Source organism: Accipiter gentilis, chromosome 17 (genome assembly GCF_929443795.1).
Source record: "Accipiter gentilis chromosome 17, bAccGen1.1, whole genome shotgun sequence".
In the NCBI taxonomy this organism is placed as follows: Eukaryota; Metazoa; Chordata; class Aves; order Accipitriformes; family Accipitridae; genus Astur; species Astur gentilis.
The window spans coordinates 11,382,101-11,405,301 of record NC_064896.1 but is presented as its reverse complement, the minus strand read 5'-3'; the positions used below and the strand labels follow the sequence as shown (position 1 = coordinate 11,405,301).

Genomic DNA, 23,201 nt, shown 5'->3' with positions numbered 1-23,201 from the left:
AGAATAAATATGGGGCAGGCACATTTGTATTAGTGATAACGTTTTATATATTGCTGTTCTTTTCCAATCTTTGGACAGAATTCAGTCTTGGTGAACCTGATGTCCATTCTGCTGCATATGAAGGATCGCCCCTCATCTTCCTTAGCATGGCTCAAGCTTCAAACATGCTAAGTATTTCTTGGAAAATAACATGCATGTTTGTGGTTCTTGTATTCATAGGTAGATAGGTGCATTTGCATACACTTATGCAATAATACTTCAGTAATTATAGTGATATTTAAAAAATATATATCATATCTGTCAAGCATGCCTCTCAAATGTGATCTCCCACTCTGTCTAATGCCACATGTCCCTAAATGTCACGTCCTCCATAGTATTTACCTGAGCATCCTGCTATTACACTATAGTGCTACAAAGGATGCAACACAGTAATTCGCATTTTTAAACACTTCTGGTATTTGAATTTGATTGTCTCCTTTAACTGATTGGTCTTGAAACTGGAGTACCTATATGTAAATTCAAATTTTTGCTTCTAAGTGTGAGGAGAAAACAGAGATGTAAGTATCCTCTAAAAATGTGTAATCAAGGAAGTTCAGTTGATAAGTAGTTCCTTATTTCTTTTTAAGGGGAAATTAGTAATTTTTCCCTGTCTTCAAAATGTTCAGGTAATGCAACTAAGAAAAAAAGTATGAGAAAGAGAGTATGTTACCATGATCTGCATTTAGATGAGAAGGAAGCACCAGGAGCATAAGTTTCACCTTCATAGGTACAGTGACATTCTTGACGGGGAATGCAGCCAGCACCATTAATGTCATCAAATACCATTCCTAGGGAAAGAAATGGTCTATTACTTATTCTATGCACTGCAGAACCTGCTTTTGTACATGTATCTGGCAGATGCCTGAAAGCATGTTCCATTTCTTCTGTATTACACAGAAAATGAATAGAAAGTACTTTAAAATAATAATAGGATGCCAGCTATGTAGGGGTTGAAGGGCTATGTTCCATTGAAGCCTATCTAAAAACTTAGGGTGATTGAAAGAGACCTCTAGGGAAATATCTTTCTGTTGTTGACTTCATTAGAATAGAATTAGGATGAAAATTACTAGATAATGAGGTGGAATAGATGAACCATTTGTGAGACTGCCCAGGGACATATTTGTACAGTAAATATTTCTATACCCAAAGGCAGAGGATTATCTAAGAGAAGTCAGTGCTATTATACAAACATGTGCTGGTGAATTCTGTGAGATGTCATGGAGGATGGGCAGAAGAGCTGCAAGGGGTGAAGATCCTACCATGCAGTCACTCACAAGAGCAACAATTCTCAACCCCAGAAGTAAGCATGCACAAAAAGAACACATTTGCATTGTTTGTCTTGTAGTGATATTCAGTTCTCATGCATAATTCTCTGAAGCGCCAGATTTTACACACTGCCTAGTGCTCTCTCAGCTTCTCGTTGTTTAGACATGCAGCACTGAACCGGGAGGGTTTGGTAATTTGGGGAGCCAGATGCAGCTTCGCCAACACCAGGAATTACTGTTGTGGGCAAAATGTGATTACACGTTACATACTTTCTGTGAACTGAACGTGGATGCTGAGAATAGAAGACTTCCCCTTATTGTTAGGAGTGAAGTATCTTATTTTCAGTTCAGTCACTATGTACATCTCAGGCACATTTGTTGTTTAAAAGGGCATTTTTAGCAATCTGAATAGAAATGATGCATGTGTATCAAGGAAGAAATGCAGTTATTACTTTGGTGATAATAACAGTGATGATGTAATGAGAATGACACAGAGCATGAAAGTTGTTAAATGTGTGCAGGTAAGTGGTCTAGCCATCCTGGATATGAAAAATAGGCAGGAAAGAAGCTTGCCTGGAGGACAGACGCAGCCATCTGTACAATGATCTTCACAAAGTGCAGATCGTTCCGGGTTGCTGCATGTGTCAGAGCAGGGGGAGCCACACTCCTGGTATTGCATGTTGAAAGGACATAATTTGGCTGAAAGAAGAAAGTATTATAATGCTGACTTTTCCTTTGGAATGTTAAGGAAACAATATTCGCAATTTAGGATGTTTTCTGTCAAGATACAATGGGGAATCCTGATCCAAGCGGAGGCTGCAACATTTTAGACTTTCTGATATATATCGAAAACCCTTAGTAATGCAAAATCCTCTAAACTTCCATATTCCCAAATTCTTGAGTATGCTCAGGTTAAAACTCATTTCATGAGAATTACATGCACCTTTAAACAGCTGCCAACTTTAGAAAAAAAAAATCACATATTTGAAGTTTGCTAGATATGGCTAGTAAGCACAGGTGAAAGTCCATTCCAGAGATACTTACGACAGAGTCCTGAGGTTCTCCAGTTCAGAGGCTGTCCACCTGCATGAGCGCACTGCCGGGAGTACTCAGCAAAGGTGTTGCACATGCAGAAGTCAGCCATAGAGCTATCACATTGGCATAGGTCTTGTATGCAAGTTTCAATGTAGTCCTGGACATTCACAAGTGCATTACAGCTTGTAAATGCTTTACTGATTAATACTGTCTCACAGATAGAAGCCTAGGAGGGAAAATAGAGGAGGTTAAACAAGGGTTTGGAAAATATGAAACTAAATATTTAAGGCATGCAGCAGAACAAACCAAAGGTCCATCTGGTCCAGAAACCTGTCCAACAGTAGCCATAAGCAGATGTTTAGGGAAAGGTACAACAATAAGGCAAGTACACATGGAACTCCTTTGATTAACTCCCATATCTTCCCATATCTTGAGCTACTTTCAGGTCAGGTGACTTTATACAGTTTCTTTGTATTAAGACAACCCCAGTGAATTTCTCTTTCTTGAAAATATCCAGTCTTCTCTTGGAAGGGTAATGCAACTTTTTAGCATTCACTTTAGCAAAGAATAAAAAACTTAAATTTAGAAAAATTTTCTTTCTAGACCAATGGTTGAGTCATATTCATGCTATATTTTTTCCAATTCTAACAAATTTTCTCCAAAGACAGGGAGAATGTATTTTACACTGAGAAAACAAATTTTAATCAAGGTGGTTCTTACAAATTCAGCTGAGCAGTTCACTGGAACACTAGGAGGAATAGGATCAGCACACTGCTCTGTGGGTCCATCCATCTTCTGCTTATTCCCAAACTGAATGGGAGTCAGTTTTGTGTCTGTAAAAAGCAGTCCAAATATTAGAATAATATTTACTGGTTTACTGTCTTTTGCATGGAGATATTTTCTTTTGTGACACTACCCGCTATGACATGAACAGTGATTACCAAATAATATCATTATAATATGAAAGGCAAAAGGAGATGAAGAAGTTACACAAGGAACTGGATCCTAACTATTGAAAACAAGTTGAAAGTTGCATGTGGCAAATCTTAAAAGATCTAACAGTGATGGAAGCAGCCTAATACATCTCAAAGCCCTGACTCTATACATAACTGACATCATAGAAATGCCTGAAGAAGTATCACTAGTTTTGCAGTTAATACAACCCACAACCTATGTTACAGTATACTACTAAAAGAAAGAAAAACAAAGCACCAATACTTCATAATGCTTTTTATTACTTACTCTCTGAAATAAATTCATTGCTAATTGGAATTCCATTGAAGTCCCCACAAAGTCCACAAGTTTGATTAGCATATTTCTTATCTAGTTCCACCTAAAAGAAGTGAGGAAAGAGAGCTTAGGTTCATAGTAACATCAGCCTTGATGGTTGGGAACACAGCCTACACCAATATTGCTTATGTACTCAAAGTTAGACATATGTATGCTGTGCAGATTGTGTTGTGTGGTAACAAGGTAGGCACCACTGGGAAGGTCAGTGGCCACCAAGAAAAGATTGGTCTTATTCTAGCCCTGGGGCTGCGAACAGCAGCGCATTGCCAGGTCTGGAATCTGAGCAATATTTCACTGTGAGGTGGAAACTTTATAATTGGGGGTCTATTGATCCTGAGCTGAGCTGGATGGTAAAAAAAAAAAGGGGGGGGGGGGGGGGGGACACGGAACTGGGAGAAGACTGGAAGACAGAACAATCCACTAAAAATGGGCACAGATCCAAAAGTAACTAATGCCTGCCTGGCTGATTAAGACTGCAAAGATGTAAACAGACTATTTTCAAAATACAGGCTTTCTGCCATATTTTGGATGTTTGCTTACCAGGAGGGCATCTTCTTTATTCCAGAGGAAGGTCAGTCCTAACTTGGCAGAAACTTTCAAATAGCTGTTACTTCTCTCTATCAAGACTCCCATATGGCTGTAGGGCATCTGAACCCTGGGGAAAGATCACCATAATTCAGCAGGTGTTAGGAACAGAATATCTATTGAATATCCACACTGATATCCTTTCTCATTCTCTTTGAAAAGCTTCAACATACATACATAGGTGAGGAAATTAGTCAGAGCAGTAACTAAATACAGACAACACGTTTGAAACATTTTGGCTGGTTCCTATGCAATTACATCTCATTGTGCAAATGGATCAGCCTTGCTTTCCCTGCTGTTCCTTTTGGCTCTCTCTGTTAATGGTGTTTTGGTAGGGTAAAAAGTTGGCATGTGTCTTCAGTTGTATTGTTCAAAAAAGTGCTGGGAGGTTCTGTTTTGCAGGCAGTATGCTTCAGGATATTGCTATTTACTCCTTAAAGTCCTTGATAATAAAGGGATAGACTTGTTAAGCTTTCCGTGATACGAGTGCCATTCATAAAGGTGTACCCAAGATAACCTTTAGCTCACTGTACGTAGCTGCTATAATGCACAACTCACTGTGGGATAGCTGCCCAAATATTTACCCAGCCTTTTGGACAGGTTTCACACCCTATGCCAAAGTCAGTGCTACCATTGCTACACAGTTAGCAAGTTTCCAGACTAGCTCATTTTAAATGAGTGCAGGTACAAGCTGCAGTCACTGCTTAACTGCATAGTCTTCAGTGCAAGGGCAAAAGCCATTAAAAATTCCTCTCAAGGATCCTGTTCTGGTAAAATTAATGGTAAGTAGAAACTTACAGTGTAAAAACCTAACATTTTGACTGAATCCCACTTACAGACTCAATTATATATATACACACACAATTGTAGCAGTGGGGCAGCATCTGGGATATAGCTTATCTGAACAAAATAGACACAGGGATAATCTGCAGAAGCAGCACTTAGCTCACTGTCAGGCCCTTATTTTTGTTAATACTTCAGGAAGGACCTGAGCCCCCCAGCTGCTCAGGAGCAATGTGAAATCAAATGAGGGAAAAGGACGCTCACTCAAAGAGCCCACTGGGAGCAAGAGCAGTGATTGCAGTTTCAAGTTATGAACATACGATTTGCCATCAAGCAGGACAGAGTCATAGGTCAGTTCAATCACTGCTCCTTCCAGCTTCATGATGACGTGAGTGATCTTCGTAGCATTTTCCACCATTGTACGCCTAATCTGGATGTTGAAGTCCTCATAGGGAGATTTGCAGTTGGATGCAAAGATGTAATTGCAGACCCCAGGGAAGTAAAAGATGTCCCCGTCAAAGGTCTTGAAGTGGAAGTTACCCCATGTGCTGCACACGCGGCCATTGTGAGAGGGGTTGCCAGCTGCGGATTCAAAATAAGCAGTAAGAATTTTCTGTAATTTGCTGTAGATACCCTCCTTTAGTTGCTTTTCCCATTTTATTTCTTTCATTAGCCTCTGTCCAAAAGCCCATCTTCTGTTTTCCTTCTTGTCAAGCTTTTTTTTTTTATCGATCTGTTATTTATTTAGTTCAGTTATCTTTTGTGTTTAATCGGTTTTGCATAGGAATAGAGGGCCTAAGATTGGAAGGGATCTCCCGGGTCACTATGTCCAATGCTTTGGCTCTGCTGACAGCCATATTCTATAAATCCTTTCCTAAACGTATGAAGTTCTAAAACCGGTATGAAGATTCACCATAAAACCAGTTTAAAGTTAGTTTAAAACTAGCTGGTACTCTTAGTAGGGAAGGCCACTCAGCCACACCCTTCAAATGGCTGGAAGACTTTTGCCAGCATTTTCCAAAACATATTCCTGTACCTTGTATGCCTGGCTGTTCTTGTGCCAGTGTTAAACTTCACCTTGAAGGGGTTCCACCTCTCTGCTCCTCCCCCCACCCATTATAGAAATCACTTATCTCTTTTCAGTCTTCATTTCCTTACAAGCACGGTCTCCTATCTCCCTGATTATCCTCACAGTCCCTCTCTGCATCTCTTCCAGATTTATACTCACCGTGCTTGAACACGGCTAGTCAGAATTGTACCCTATACCCTAGGTAAGGTGTCTCACTAGTGTTTTGTACACATTAATATTTCCTTCTCTTTACTGGAAATATTGTACATGATTTATCCCAGTAATATTTATATTTTATATATATATATATATATAATTTTTAAAAAAAATTTTTTTTTTTACAGCTACATCATATTAACAAAATGCAGGCTGAGTACTGGAGTCACATCTAGATTATCCTTGTTACCTGATGAACTGGCTACTTTTCTTGTTCATTTTTTATTTTATGATGCTAAAGGATCTTACACAGTTTATTAATCTCCTCAGTCACTCCATGGTCTTCCTGTGTGATCAACAAGAACACAGATATCTGAGCCATGACATTTGTTTAACTCACCCTTTACTTTCAGTGTGTTTTGAAAAGTTGGAATGATTTTCACTTCTTGGGATCTCAAAGCTGGTGGAAAATCTAAGGGGGAAAAAATGATCAAGTTTAAACTTATTAGAAGTCCTAAAAAATGGATAGAGATTGACTTGTCTCTTTATTGATTAACATTTCGTACTGTTGTGGTTTAAAACCAACAGCCAACTAAGCACCATGCAGCTGCTCGCTCACTCCTCCCCCCACCCTGGTGGGATGAGGAGGAGAATCAGGACAAAAAAAGTAAAACTCATGGGTTGAGATAAGAACAGTTTAAGAATTGAAATAAAATATAATAATAATGGTGATGAAAGGGAAGATAACAAAAAGAGAGATATAAAACCCAAGAAAAACAAGTGATGCACAATGCAATTGCTCACCACCTGCTGACTGATGCCCAGACAGTCCCCGAGCAGCCATCGGCCCCTCCTGGCCAACTCCCCCCAGTTTATATAAGGAGCATGACATCCTATGGTATGGAATATCCCTTTGGCTAGGTTGGTTCAGCTGTCCTGGCTATGGTCCCTCCCAGCTTCTTGTGCACCTCCTCACTGGCAGAGCATGGGAAACTGAAAAACCCTTGACTTAGGATAAGCGCTACTTAGCGACACCTAAAATGTCAGTGTGTTATCAACATTATTCTCATACTAAATCCAAAATTCAGCACTGTACCAGCTACTAGGAATAAAATGAACTCTGTCCCAGCCAAAACCAGGACACCTACTACTAGTTACACTCTAGGGGAAGTTTCCACAAAGTTTTATTGGAGGATTTTGCACAGTGCTTTGTGTTCCATCTTTCTATATATTTCACTAACAGCCCTTTGGCGGTAGTAGTTTCTTTCATTATTTGTTCAAGACACCTATTTGATGCTAGCCCTGATGTTCCGAACTCAAAAGCAGCAATCTGATCCTTAGAGCACAGTGTCGTAATAGTGATGCGGAAAAAGCAGTGTTAATGTCTATGTCTGAAACTTTGCCTCTCAGTACACTTAGAAGCAGAAAGTTACTGAAGTATATTAGAAGGTGAGGATGAGAAACAGGAGCTGGGTTTTTTTCTGAAGCTCATGTCTTTCTTTGTGCTGAGACATGCACTTTTGCACAACCAACTCTAAGCAGACTTTTTAAAAAGCAGTTTAAATTCTGTGAAACTTTAATCATGTGCTTTTCATGCAAAGACTTTCATTGGTACAATCCAGCCCTAAATTTTCCATGTCCATATCCAGTGTTTTCTCTTTGGATCCAGCAATGAAAGGGATAGAATACTTAAAGAACCTGGGACGTGATTTTCTTAACAAGAGAATGAGGAATTGATGCAGTTTCTCCCTTGAAAGTATCAAAACTCTAGAATTTGATGACTTCCAAACTGTAGATTGTGCAATGTCAGCCACTGACTTCTGCATTTAGACCAAGAAAACATCCCTGAGACAGATATGTGTTTTAGAAAGACAATCTCATTTAGTCTTGATGTAAAGATTTTAAGGGAAAGCACACGTACTACCATCCTTGACAATCTGTTCCAATAATTAAACACACTCACTATTATAAAATAATTTGTGGTACACTTCCATTTTGGGTTTATCATTATTTTAATTACCAGCTAGTGACCTAATAAATTGAAGATTGCAGGGCAGGCCTAATGATTAATTGTTTCAGCCTGTCATTACTAATAAACCAGTCAGCATTGTATCCCTCCGCCCTTATTTTGCTCGGTACAGTTATGGTGTTTGCTCTGTACAGTTGTGTCATGCATGATCTTGTAGTGCTTAATTATTCTAATGTTTAACATAGTTACAGTTTTCTTATTCTCTCGTGATACAGTCATCTTGACACAGCATAAAAAAATGTATCTTTTATTACCCACTATCAAGTACCTTGGTTATATGTATGTATACACACACCTCTTCTGAAAATACACTTTTAGATAGAAGGTATGTACCTTTCATGAAGTTAAAGATTAGATAAATGTATCATATCGGTAGACCAGATCCGCTGGGCCAGATCTCAGAGGAAGTTCTCCAGTTTAGAGCAGTCAGAGATTGGCTGGGAATTGGGTATTGTCCAGAGGATTTCTGTCTCCCCCCCCTTTTGTTTGTTTGGGGGGGGGGGGGGGGGGGGGGGGGGCGGGTACAACAGGGGCAGGGGAAGGAAAAGTATGTTCTAGCTAGAAATAAGAAGATTCTAGTAACCTTAGTATTTATCAATTTAATTTGGGACAAAATCTTAGAAAAAGATCAGTATAAAAATACTTACTGTTTTGTCGCTGCAGGGTGGGTGAAGAAACATAGTTTGATTTTGTTTGTTGTTCATCATCCTGGGCTTGAACTGCACCAAGAAGAACGGAAGAGGAAAATGTTAATGTCTAATTTTCTTGAGTTCCTTCATCATTTCTGAATTATATCTTTAAACATGCAACAGTTAGTATATCAAAAACCAGCAAAGCTATGTTCAGGTACAGGAGGTCAGATTTGTATCAAGACCTGTGCTACGTGTAACCACGATGGCCATATACTTCTCCTTCAGCTCCCCGCCCCCCCCCCCCCCCCCCCAATAAATTACTGCAGGGAAGCCATCAAAAACATGCCTGTTATAATTTGAGCAGATCCTTATTCTGTTGTTGTCACAGTATCCCCGGACGCCCTTGTTAGCTTTTCAGATAAAGGACTTCATTTGCTTAGTTTTTATGATCACTGTGTACTTTAAGCATCAGTAAAACCCTTTGTCTAGCCAGAGGGCTTTAAAAATAGGTCCTTTTTTCCAGGAGGAATTCATTTTAGAGTTAGAGGACTGATCTCTGTCCTCTTTTACTGAAAGCCAAAGTTAGTCTGTATTTTACAGTTTCAAGCACTTTTGTAATAAGCAGCGGAAGGAAAACAAACACACAAGCCACACAAAGAAATAGGCCTTTCCAACAGATACATTCATGACTGTTGATTTTGCCCCAAAGCAAACCTTTTTGCTTCCAGCAAAGAAACCATTTCTCACTCCATTCCACGGCAGCATCAGAATAGGAATACACACAAAATCTGCAGGGTCCAGGGGGGCTTTTAATGCACCGCCTAGTGAGAGTTCATCAGTGGCAGGTTGCAGGGGAGGCTACGCTGGCCCGAGAACACCAAGGCGGCAGGCGCACCCTCTGCTGCAGCCCACAACAGGAGCAGTCTGAGGGCAGCACTGCTGGAGGGGCTAATGCAGAAATCGGAACTGCAGGGAGCTCCCCACGTCCCTTCCTTTTCGCACTGGCTAAGGATCTGCAGCTAGTGTTGGAAGGACATGCTGTGCCCGTTTTTAAGCTATGAACCATTCAGTGCTTCTGGGCTCCCCCACAGCCTAGCCTCAGAGAGCTTTTTGCTCCTCTCACCACACACTGTATGGCTCCAACACTCTGCCTCATGCCATACGCGTTGCAGACTCCTGTTCCCATTGCACGGTGTGGTAATGCTACAGCTAGTCTTTGGATGGGCTATTCTTTGACACCACCACTTTTTAACATAGGTTACTGTGGAATTACCTGGAAGTAGGAAAAAGTAATGTAATGCAATAGGATCTGCACCTGAGATCAAAATGCACTAAAAACTAACATGGTTGTCACCTTGAGCTTTAAGGGACATTAACAGGTGAAGTATATGTGAAAAAGGTTTCCACTCATCTCTGAGTATTAAATTCCCTCTTAGAATATTTAAGGCAACTCCACTTGTTTTCAGCCCATCAAAAAACAACCCTGGGCTCTAAGATTTTATGCAACCTCATGTGCAAGAATAGATGAAATTTCAAAAATCTGTTGTCCAATGTTTTTCACAAAATATCTCCTTTTTTTCAGTACTGTATCGTCAGCTGATATAACAAAGTCTTTAATAATGCATGCAGACAGACTCCACTGATTTGTTCCTTCCTAAAGCCACTTTTGCACCTTTTGGTTTGTGCATTTAGAAATGCCATACCACCTCGAAGAGGACATCAAAAAACATCAAAAGCTAAATGCAAATCTTGAGGCATTTTGGTAGAAATGTGAGTTCCGAGTGAGTTCTACTGATTTCAGTGGAGCTACTCCAGATTTCAACTGGAGAAAATAGGATGAGAGCATAGGCTGCAATACAAATTTTCAAGACAGTTAATTTCTTCTTCTTAGGTAGGAAAGTATTTGTAACAGCAAAGAAAATCTTGCATAAAGGTAACAGGTTCATTAGCTTCACAAAGCCAAGAAAAACATTTCAAACTCCAAAGCAAGTTATAAATTCTTTAAAATAGTAAAAAAGCCAAACAAGTGAATCTTCCTACCTTTGATCTGTATGAAGGCAAGTGCTAGTATTGATATCTGTAGCAGTACTCGTGTCCCACCACCTGTGCCCATCTTCTGGAAGTCCAGTAGAAACTACCGAACAACCTGCCTCTGAGGAAATACCTGTCTGCTCCTGAGTCTTATATAGTGAGAGAGTAGGTTTTGGCTCAGTTCCCAGATTGTTTCACAAGGTTCTTAAAAGGTGGGGCTTCAGACATTTTACTTTTCCTTTGCAGGTGCACAGGTAAATAGAGGATGCTCTGACTTTCCCTCAGGTATTTGCACTCTAGGAGGAGTCTTCTTCCTACAGGTCTTTTTGATTAAATATCAAGAAGTGAGCAGGAAGAACTTTTGCTCGGGCTTAGTCTTCCCAAATTGTTATATGGGATAAATACAATTTAAGGGAGTTCTGAGTGACTTTTGAGCAGGAGCTTGGAATGAATTACTTCACTTTTTTATTTATTTATTTATTTTCCTCCTTATGGTAAATGATGGCAACAACTTCTCAAAAAACCCAAGGAAGTTCCGCCTGACATGGGACTTTTTTAAAGAGTTTGCTCATTAATGAGTTTGCTCATGAGTTAATTAGTGCTACTTCAGCTGTTTCTTTTCTGAGTAAACATGATTTCACCATAACAAATTAGATTGATTCTACCTACAATTAAAAAATATAGATTTTCTTGGTGATTGCTGTTCTTAGAAACATAAAAAGATTGATTTGCAAGAATGTCCTTTGGAATGTTCCTTATCTTAAGAACAATGAGAGAGTGAACAATGTTTTGTGAATATGTTAATATATTTATTTACAGCTATATTACTCTTGTGAATTGACCTTTTCTAGTGTTTTACCCTGGGGTATAGAGAAACACAGTCATTCAGTAGGAGGATGGATCCCATAATCCCACATGGGATCAAACAGTTCCTGCAAAGAAGGTGGTACTGGGACAGTCTCCATATTCTCTGGCAAGAGGCCAAGACATAATTAGGTTTAAAACTGGAATGAAGTTTAGGTTAGGTGTTGGGGAGAAAGCTTCTTTTTGCAAGGGTGGTGAAGTACTCGTATAGGTTGCCCAAGAAGACTGTTGAATTTTCATCACTGATGGTTTTTATGAACAAGTTAGAAAAACACCTATCTGAGAATGGTGTAAGTGCTATTGATAGTGCCCTGGGGCATGGGAATAGTCTAAATGGCCATTTGAGATTCCTTCAAACATGATTTTCTATGACTTTTTTCTGAAAAACAATATGTGTTCTCTCTGCTGGAGCAGTTATATTTGAGGAAGTAACTTCACATTAAGAAAGAAATAAAAGGCACGGGGTTTTTTCCCCTAAGCAGTAAACAGAAGCAAGATGCTGTCTTTCCTGAACATTTTAAAAGTACAACTGGGTATTTATTTTTAAATAAAAGTGACATAACCAAATAAAATTGGAAGTGTTGAGGAAAAGAATTGGTCGATTTCAGTCATAAATTTTACCTATGACAACTTTATTGATGTATAATTCTGTAGAATTTACCTATTAGTATTATTTAATTAGAAAGAAGATGACAACAGGATACTTGTGTATACAGAAATACATGCAGTGAAAATTTAAGGGAATTGTTATTGCTTCTAACAGTTATTATCAAAGTTCCAGGATGAAGATCTAAAAAAGAAAAATTTTAATGGATATAACTGATGCGTAATAAATGTAATTATAAAATGATATGGTAAAGTCATCTGGGTAACATACATAAGCTTATTAAGTGATTTTGCTGGTGAGAAGAAAAATATGCTTTATGAATCATTACATTGCCTACCACTGAAAAATAATTCATATCAGCAGTTGCTATGTTGTGGTTTCATATACACAAGTTAACATTTTCTGCATGCTCAGGGAAGTACTATGACCCATCAGAGATCCAAGTTTGGTCACTACATTCCTTTTGTATGGCCATCACAAATTAGGCTGAAACTGGTTTATAGTTAAATTTAACCCCTTTGAGATTTAAGGCACCACTAAAAGTGTTTCCCTATGTCTGCGTTTTTGGCTGAAAGTCTCAAATCTCTCTTATGTCATGGATCACATTATCCTTACACTCCTAAGTGGTTACTTCATTAATTAATCCTCTTGCCATGTTAACTTCCATTATCTTGTGCTGATTCTTTTCAGAAATTATTATAAAATAGATCAAAATATGAGACTTGCAAAAATAATTTCCAAATATTTATGGTAAATTAACTTAGTAGTATTACTAATTATTCACAGAAATAATTTCTTTTCAAATTGTATTTCACCTCCATTCACTCAATAGACCTACACAGGTGACATGGGAGAGTATTTTTGTTAAGACTTTGGTTTGGAGTAACATGTCCAGAATTGTGTAACTGTTTATAATCAAACCAGTGTACAGCTGACTGCATAAGCAGAAGTATGAATGTGTTAGAAAAAATTATTGATGTACAGTTTGTTTGTTTTTTTAATAGAAATTATAAAAGATTCTGACATTGCATTTGATCTGAAAACTCTGACACTTCTTTCTATAGCTTTTCTTTCTTTTTCATGGGATCATATTCCTATTCTCTCCATGTGCAATATTAAATTGAATGAAACGTTTCAGTAAAAGAGTTGTTAGCATTTTCAGATCCATTCTTTTTAATCCTACATGGTCAAATGCTCCATGGTGATGGTATTAATTCACACATCTTTCTCATGATTTCTGAATGTGGTTCTTCATAAGAAAAAATGAGACCATCATATCTTATTTTCATATATACTCTCTGTAGAATGCAAATAAAATGTCCTAGCAAATTTGGTTAACTTTCAGGTGCAGTAATCTGCCTGCTGGGCTTTTTTTGGCTGGTCATTTGCCCACTTCTGAGGCTGAGTTTAAGCTCCAGAATTGATGCTGGGATGTTAGGATTTGCATTCAGCTGAAGTACCATTCTGATTGTCCCTAATTTTTTATCTGTGCGAATTAAAACCCACATTTTTTATCTGAAAGTTTCTATGGAAAAGTGAGGCAACTGATCAGTTTCTACGCAAAAGTTATTCATTAACATTATAGGTATTCTCTTAATTATGTGAAGATGAACTATATTTTGAACAGTTGCAGTAGGTATCTTACAGTATGATACAATATAGTCTATCTAAAGTCTAGTCAAAGACTAGAATAGGGATACAACTCCTTTTATGTCCTTTATTAGATCTTAGTCTAATATGGTGCCATTGATCCATTCCTTTACTTCCAAATGCTTAGATAAAACTCATTGATCGAAAATCAAATCACATTAATACCTGAGATTTGAAACCCTGTTTCATTAACATGAGTAGTTCTCCTGCTGTCTTTTAGTGTGCACACTGTAGACAACCAAGTACATAATGCTTTGATCTCCACTGCAGCCTCTATGCTTTTCTGTAAAACATGCAATGTGTAATATGATTAGGTTCTATTTCTGGTTTCATTTCTATTCTCATATTATTCTATATTTCAAAGGTTGCAGTGTCATTTAGAAGAACCCAAGCAAAGCATAACAAATTAAAACAGTCATTGGAAGCTGTCTAGCTGCAACATAGAAGGCTAATTTACACCAGTATGACTAGGAAGTAAAATACATTGAGTATAGTATCTGTCTTTTTATTTAACAGTTTTCCTTTGGGAAGAAATTCAGTCACAGAACATCTTAGAGTCCTGTATGAAGACATTCCACCTATGCAAAGTTAGTAAAGAGACCTGATTTTATAAGTATTGCATGTCAAATATACCCATGCTCTTATATTAACAAAGCTTCTTTTCCTCGGAAAGATCTGAAATGTCATGACTGGTGTGGACAGGGTCAAGTGGACAATAGTATTTGTATTAGCATGATAATGTGAGATTGCCACAAGTTCCCAGAGTAACCCTGCACTAGTATGAGGTGTTTTCCCCTGTAATAAAACATTCAGAGGTTGAACAGCATTGTTTTAACCTTCCTTCACAACTTTCCGCAACTCCACGCCAAATTTCGTGTTGTCATTCCCAGGATTTTGCATACAGAATAACCTTTCTCATGGCTGGCTGCTTCTGCCATCTAGATCATTACTGTTTCTTTGCTTCAGATCTACCTGCAATCAATGATGCTCTGCATTCTTCTCTTCCTTTTCTTCCTCCCTCCAGTGTCCTTTATCTTCTTGACATACCCAGTTGAAGAAAACTTGGGATCTGTTTGGGGTTTTTTTTCCAGTGTATTTGTCATTGCATACAGTGCTGTATGGTCAGAGTATGGCTCCCATTTGTTTCAGCAGTAACTAAATGAACGTTCAGTCTCAGCATTTCAAGCTGATTGTCTAGAAAATGAAGAATGCACAGTTAAAAACCATGATTATGATTTGACATGAATCTTTTAACTGGCATCACAAATGAACTTTGTGGCACTCAAACAGCTTGATGATACTATCCTTGCTCTTTTCAGCATTTTCTTCATACAGTCACTTCAAATTTAAGTTCTGCAAGAAACAAATAAATAAACAAAGCAGGAAATCTTAAAGACAATTTTACCAGGAAGATCCCTGCAATGCTCTGAGTAATAGAAGGTTCTGCAGAAAAAATAATGTGCATCCTGTACCATGAGGAGTATGAACACAGGGGCCAGAGTGAGGTTTCCATGTTGTCTGAACACATCCGGGATATCTCTGTGTATAAAGCAGATAAACACTTAAGCCTCTTTATAGCTTGTAAACACAGACACCACAACTGTGCGTACTAATATTTGAGATTGGTATTATAGACTAAAAAATTGATGTGCACACATACTTGAGGATATATTTACATTGTGCAGTGGTGCATGTTGCGGAGATCCCTGTGCTAGCAACAGCCAAGGTAAATTTATAATAAAAAATAGTGTCACTACATTGATATGAAGTTGCAGCCAAGAGAATTTGCCTTTCTCTGAGGCACTGACGCTGCAACATTGTGTTTGGGATCTGAGCTGATATCTCTACCCAGGGCTATACTGTGCCATATGGTCATAGCAGCACTGCCTAAAGCCAGCTGAAAGCTGGACTCTGTTATGTAGTGCTGTAGTGCCGTAGTGCCATAGTGCCCCAAAATAAAAAAATCAGTCTTTAGAAGAAATTGGTGTTTGCAGGCTCAGAGAAATAAATGGTACAACTAGTAAAAAAGTGGATGAAATGGAGCTCTGAGCTGAGCAGTATATCTAAACCCTCAAAGGGACACATTAGTGATATACAACCTCAGAAAAGTCTACGTGCTAGAATACTCTGGTGGACATCATTCTGCTGAATGACACTCAGATACATTTGTAATAATATAAACAACAGGCTGTGTAAGAAGGGGATATATGTATACTATCACCACTAGCAACTTTTGTCAGAAGTCCTATTATTAGTGGAAGCTGTACGGTTCTTCCTTCACTGGACCCTTGCAAATATACCCTTGGTTTATATCTGTAGCAACTTTCTTTATCCAAAAAGTACATGGAAGATATAATCAAATGCATAGAAACAAAGACAAACATGGACAAAAAACCAAAATCTGTGGTCCATGTATGATTCAAGATATGAGAAACTAGTTAAATTTATAGCTGTGGTATAAAAGTTAGTAGAGACCTCATTAGTATTTCTATTTAAATATTGCCATTCATTTTAATAATTAAAGTTTCTGCTACGTCAATCTCCTTGAGGGGAGAACTTATTGAAAGGGGGGTGTGTGGGTGTGTGTGTTGAATCTCTATTGTAAAATAACTTTTAAAAGTTCCTTTTCTATATTTAGCATTTCAGTTTACAAACTTAGATAATAGTACAGCAGAAAGACTTAAACTAATGGAAGATATTGGACAAAATACAGGGAAGTACAAATTGGCCACAAATTAATTTCCCTTCAAAATTTGTATAAGGTTTGTAAGTGTCAAAGGATTGCCATCAGTTCTGCAAGACCTTATTGCTGTAGCAGGGAACAGGACTGTAAGTACTTTGAAGACAATCCTGATGTTCACTCATGTGGTTATTGGTACAATGCTTTATATTAACATTCTCTTAATCCATTGTTTTATTTTTAGTTTAGTAAATTTTATGCAAAACTCCTCTTTATTTTTATAAAATATTATTAAGTTTGCAAGTTCAAAACACTGGGAGGTATTTGTGTTAAGACTGTCAGTGCAGTTTCATGAGATAGTTTTAAATTGCATGAGTGAAATATCATGTTTCTTAGGGGGTTCTTGCTTTTTTTAGGCAGAGCTTAGATAACGAGTATTGCATCTTAAGTCATTTGTTCAATTATTTTTAACTATGTGTCCTAACAGTTTGTTACCGTGTGTTATTCAAACCTTACTTGGAATATAGACTTATCAGTTTCCTCAGTTACTTTGCTGTGGTGCCCATCACTGGAGTACCTGAGAAGTTCATCAATAGTAATGTATTGCTTTTGAAAATATGTTTGGAAATACTTGGGGTTTATTAACTTTGCTTTACATATTGCTAGATGAAGCATAGAAAAGTTATGGGTATCCAGTAATCTTGGGTGAACGGTCTAACACTCCTAGGATTCATTTTTCAAAGTACTGAGCTTTATTTTGGTAGTATGCATGTTTAGTGTGGAGACTTTGAGTAGAACTGTGAAGGTCCCACACTTCTGCAGCTGAGATGCTGAAGTGTCCAGCATGGCATCTAGAAGAAAACAAACCACTGACTGTGAAAATTGCAGTTTAAACAGATATGTGCAGCATCAAAAAAGAACAATTCAAATTGAGAGAGAAATTGAATCCATTTCAACTTGGTGACATCTGTGTGCCACATTTACTCCACAATAGCCAAATTCTCCAGGCAATGAGAGAGAGTACTGTGGACAACCATCATACTCACAACATGCTGTCATTCAGCCTCGAGTCCGGGTTCACCCTCCCTACAGCAGGTGCTTGATGTGCACCCAGTGAAATAGGAACCCAGTGGAGAACAGCAGGATCCAATCACATACTTAGAGATTGTGTAATACTGCATACGCACAAAGATGGCACATTACAACTTCAGATAGCCTGCACTCTTTACTCACGTAAGTAATCCTTCGTCATTGCATCTGAGTAGGCAGAGGAGAACTTCTCATGAGAAATTATCATTTCTCTGGGCTCTATGTTTTAAGTTATCATAGACCATGTTTTTTAGATATAGTTTCTAAACATGCATCATGGAGGTGATGCACGGTCTGCATGGTTTGCTAACCTGAGCTGTCAGCCTCCTTATCATTTTGGAATGCCAAAGTATGATATAAAACAAGAATGCTGTCAAACCTGAGCAGCTAGACTTGTACTATATTCAACATTCAATACATCAGTGGATGAATTGTCTGTTGACTACTTTTATAGTCAGTTTTTTGGCTTTATTGATCTGAAAACTATGAAAATCCTTATGTGTTTTGATCCATTGCTGCAAGTGGCTGAAAACTGGTGTTGCACATTCATGTTTTGTACATAAGAACTGTATTGACTGAAATTTCTTCCCTTGACTTGAAATGACTGCCAGAGTTATAGATGAACAGAAGATGATTCTGCTCCTTTCTATTGTCATAATCAGGCAAACTTTATCAATAGCTGTTTGACTGTCAGGCTTCAGTAGGAGTATGATGTTGTAAGCTTGTAATGATTGCTGTAGCCATTTTCTGATTTTGACAGAGTACATCTTCTAACTCTGCAGCTCCTTTGAGTGCTAACAATTAAGGCATAGTCTGCATTATTAGTAATAAAGTGAACAGAGAGAATCCCACACAGACTGCAGATCTGAAGCAGATTTTGGTGAGCTGCTGATCAGGAAAATAAGACTAAATTATAAACTGTTTCTAGTCACCCTAGAAATCAAAATAATGATATTTCTAGATTCCCTGGATGGTGTAAAATTCACCTAGTTTTCATAATGAAAATGGTATTCAAGTACTTAATTTCTAGAAGATAGATTTGCCTTTTTATTTGCTTCGCTAGGTTTTCAAACACTTAATCTTCTGTATCTCATCTGTCTCTTGATACAGTGACCATTGTGGTAAGGTAGAATATGTGGAAATTTTTTTTATCTTCTTGATAATTTTGTTCTACATTATGTTATCTTAAGACTTATTCTGTGTGTGGTTAGTTCTGATACATGCATGTGGGCTGAAGCCATGATACAGGTGCAGAGTAGAAGAGCTATGATTCTTTTTGTACAACACAATAAAGCACATTTATCTCTTGTTTATATTAACCCACAACTAGCTTTAGGGAAACACCCCTCTGTCAGTTCTTCATGTGTCTTCTGTACTTTTTTTCCTTCTTTTGAGAATATGGTCTGTGATAGAACAAGAGTAATTTGTGCTAGAACATTTAACTCATTGGCTGCAATATATTATTTGTGCATATTTCCATTTCATGAGTGAAATAACAGTAGATCCTGCTTGTTGGTGAAAGCACTACACCCTGTTGTTGAAGAAGTTGAAGTAATTTTGTTGAGAGCAAACTTTTGACTGTTGACTCAAACTAAGCTCAACACTGTTATCCATTCCCTTCTTAATAACATAGGAATGTTGTTACTGTTTCTGGAAAGTGTTTTGGATACTACAGATAGAAAATGCTGCATTAGAGCAAATAAGATCTGCAATAATGAATGCATCAAGGGCAGGTCTGAACTGACAGTCTTACCATCTCTATGCAGTGGATGCTGAAGAGATCTGAAGAAAACTTGTCCATTGTAGAATTAATTACATGATCATGGAAGTGGCTGGAAAACATATTTCTGTAAAAGGCTGACTTTTTTTGAAATTGAAAGTGAAATAGGGTTTCTTACTGAAGTTTATCTCAGATTAATATTGACACAAAGGGTTGTCTTCTGTTATTAGCCTTATCAATGCAATAACATTTTTGATAGAGAAAATGTTGTCATGAAATGAGGAGACATTTTTTTCTGTCTTTACAAGAAGGAACAAATCGATTAGTCTACTACAGTCCTGAGAAAGAAATAGAAAAATTGGACATATGTTTCATAGCAGACAATGAGCTCTTAAGCTTTCTGAAACAAGCACAATCCAGAAGGTTGTCCATCTCCATTTTCTGTTTCTGTCTAACAAGAAGAGAGAAACAGGAAAAGTAAGTTTGCTTTTATGGTGTGGATCCTGCAGTTTTGGAACTCCTTTGTATGCTCATTTGTTCTCTCTGAATCATACTTGCAAACAGGTGGGGAGCGCTTTCCTTTCTTACAGACTTTGGATTGAATTCAAGACTCCAGGAAGCTCAAGTCTCTTTTGCTGATGTACTTTCAAAGTAGTTCAGCATAACTCAGTTGAGCTGTGCAGAAGTAAACCTGCATGTGAGTTCCATGCTCTTTCAATGATATTCCAAACAACTTCTAGTACATTTCAAGACTCAAAGATTTAAAGCCATCAGAGATCACTGTGATCATTTTTGTTGAACCAGACCTCCTCTATAAATCAGACCACACTCTCATACACTTTTTCCTGTACTTTTTTCATGTAACTTACCAATTTACATTTGATTTAGGGGAAATCCTTTAGGCAAACATCCCTTCTTGGCTCAGAGATTCCAAATGACAGAGAATTGTCTGCATCTGTTGATAAGCCATTCTTGTTGCTGTATACTCAACATTGCTAAATGACACAATATATTTTTCTAAGGAAAGAGTTGAGGGGAGGAAGCATACATACATCAGTAGCTGAAGCATTGCCCAGCTAAGCACTAAGTCAGTTTGCTGAAAGATTGATGTTAAAACTTGGTTAAAATAGGTTTGACTGCCTTGTTTTTCATGGACAGTTTCAGTTCCCAGGAGCTCAGTCCATTTTTATCCCACACCAAGTGAAGGTAGATCAGATCAAGACAAAATACTGCCTGTAGGTGAAAAAAGTGAGAGAAGCCATTGACTGTGTTAGGAATCATTTGGGTTGTATGTAACCAAAGGTGTTTTGACCACATTGGAGCTGTACAATGGTCACTTCAGCATAATCTTTTAGGCTTTGTGGTGTATTTCAACTTTGCTGTAACTGCTGCATATCAAAAGGCTTAAATGATTTTGTGTTTTGTCTTACAATTTGTATAACGTTTAGTAACTGCTGAGCTATTTATGCATGTTATGCCTTGAAACTCCATCAAGCTAGACCCCCATTTGAACCAGCTTGTCGTTGCTCACATGAATTCATTGTGTTTACACTGATTAAGCTAGCTGAGGAAATACAAGGTGTTTTCTTACTGCAATCACTTTCCCCTCTAGTGGTTCATAATGCAAATTTTTGTACATTTTCTCTCATGCAACATTACAATAGCCTAGATTCTTAGTTAGTAGAAACTGGTTTCGGTGTATCTGACCTATAAAATCTTCCGATATTCAATTAAACTTTGTCCACTGAAGGATTCTTCTGCAGATATTCATAAAACTTACTATGCTGTTCTCAAAGCCAAAAGCAAAACTTTTCCTCAGCTTGCCCTCAAGTCTACAGGAAGTAATGGTTATTTCTGTGTTATTCAGTTCATTAAATTCAGTGGTCCTGGGAGATGATGACCAGGATAAGCAATCTACTTTGACAATCTACTTTCCCACTACAGCAGCTGGGGGAAAATTCCATGGGCTTGGAATATGACTCTTTTTAACTTCTAAACTGCAAAAGGTGGGATTTTTTTGTGTGTGGTAAGTAAAAATAGATACGCACAGTTGGCTTCTAGCTTAGAAGTTTAAAAATTAGAGGCATTGAATGGATGGTGATTTGTGCTGGTTCCCACCTTGGTAAATAAAAGGATAGGGTAGAAATGCCTGAGAAACCTGGTCAGAGCCAGAATTGTAAATGAATAAGTAAACAAATGGATCTAAGGACACTTTCCCTTTGTAAAGAACAATAACTGTTTTACACTGTACAGTTCCAACTTATAAGATTAGCCAGGACAAATCCCATTAAAATCTTAAACACACAAGCCTAGCCACTGTTTAGGGCAGTGTATAACACAGTTCAGTATTTAATGATGCAGGATGGCAGGCTAAATGCTAAGAAAGGGTAGAGGCCAGAGCTATGGCGTTGATGATGATTTTAAATGCACAAGTGCATTTAAGTGCACAAGTTCAATCACTCTTCCCTTTGCCATTCCCTGAAAACAGGGCACTTAAAACTCAGAGCCACATTTCATAGTGTAAAAACAGTATTTGTTGAAATACTGGAAGTCAGAAACAATGCTTTTGTTGGCAGCCTTCTTGATGTGCACCTATTCAAACCAGGGAAGAAATGTTTTTATACACAGTATTGGAGAAACAGCTCCAGATAAAGATCTCCTCTGCATTGCTTTTTCTCTTCATTCCAATAACCACAAAGAATAAAACAACCCTTGATGGAAGCGCTGCCACAGAATGTGCCACAGCAGGCATGCAGAGATTTTTCTAGTGTCCCTCTCACAGTAATTTTGGGAGATAAAGAAGGAAAAGTGGAAGGAATGATAGTTGTTAGTAGTATCTTGTAGAATGGTAATGTTGCGTCTTAAGCACTGGCCACAATCACAAAAGAGATTTGCTTACAGCACACAGTTTCTTGAAGGTTTTGCAGCATTGGTTAAGGTGAGCTAAAAGAGCACCCTCTGGAAATGCAACTAAGAGGGGCTGAGCAGAACTGAAGGTGTTATGAACAGACTTCTTCCTTCATGTGTCACTACCGTAATCTGCAAGTGACATCTTTGAGCTTAAAAAGAAGGTTTACTATTACAATGAATAATGTATTTAGAGAGTTATGCAGCTCTCCAGCTTACTGGCAATTGCTCCTCATGTCCCAAACACTTTGGGTCTCATTTGTATATCCTTGGCTGCTTTACTTGAGGATAGCCGTACATCTGATGGTGATTCCTGATGCTCTACTATGGCTAGCAGGAAATGTAATCATTGTAAGAACCACTGGTAGTTACAGATTGAAGCAGATCTGATTTGAGAATTTCTTTACTAAGGATGAAGCTGCGGTATAAATTGCTGGCAGCTTGCATACATAAGATTGTGCAGCACTGCTTTGGAAGCATAAGAGTTTCCAACTTACTCAACGGTAAACAGGCAATAACTGAATGGAAGTAATAGGATGCTATTTTACTAACATGCTAACTGGAAATTACAGCAAACTGTATGTCACTTTCCTGGCTAGCCTTTGGTACCTAATTCCCTCTGCAATTCCTAAATTCCTTTTGCCAAACCAAAATCAACTGCTCAAATAGTTTTTATGTTCTGGTCTTATTTTTAGATATTTTTCCAGTTTATCTGGGTAATTTTTATGTCAATTCTTTCTTCCAGAGTACTTGTTGCCCATCCAAGGTTG

General features: G+C 38.0%; 1 protein-coding gene across 1 annotated transcript in view; it reads right to left on the bottom strand.

The window, feature by feature from the left end:
* Positions 1-10,996, bottom strand: part of MUC5AC (mucin 5AC, oligomeric mucus/gel-forming) — a 55,861-nt gene extending 44,865 nt beyond the window's left edge. Inside the window, exons 1-10 of the mRNA XM_049820695.1 lie at positions 10,924-10,996; positions 8,899-8,970; positions 6,623-6,694; positions 5,318-5,579; positions 4,170-4,284; positions 3,582-3,672; positions 3,060-3,172; positions 2,349-2,565; positions 1,878-2,003; positions 710-827 (exon numbers count right to left, since the gene is read on the bottom strand). Coding sequence (XP_049676652.1) covers positions 710-827; positions 1,878-2,003; positions 2,349-2,565; positions 3,060-3,172; positions 3,582-3,672; positions 4,170-4,284; positions 5,318-5,579; positions 6,623-6,694; positions 8,899-8,970; positions 10,924-10,996 — 1,259 coding nt within the window. The remainder of the gene's footprint in view (positions 1-709; positions 828-1,877; positions 2,004-2,348; positions 2,566-3,059; positions 3,173-3,581; positions 3,673-4,169; positions 4,285-5,317; positions 5,580-6,622; positions 6,695-8,898; positions 8,971-10,923) is intronic.
* Positions 10,997-23,201: the final 12,205 nt, after the last annotated feature.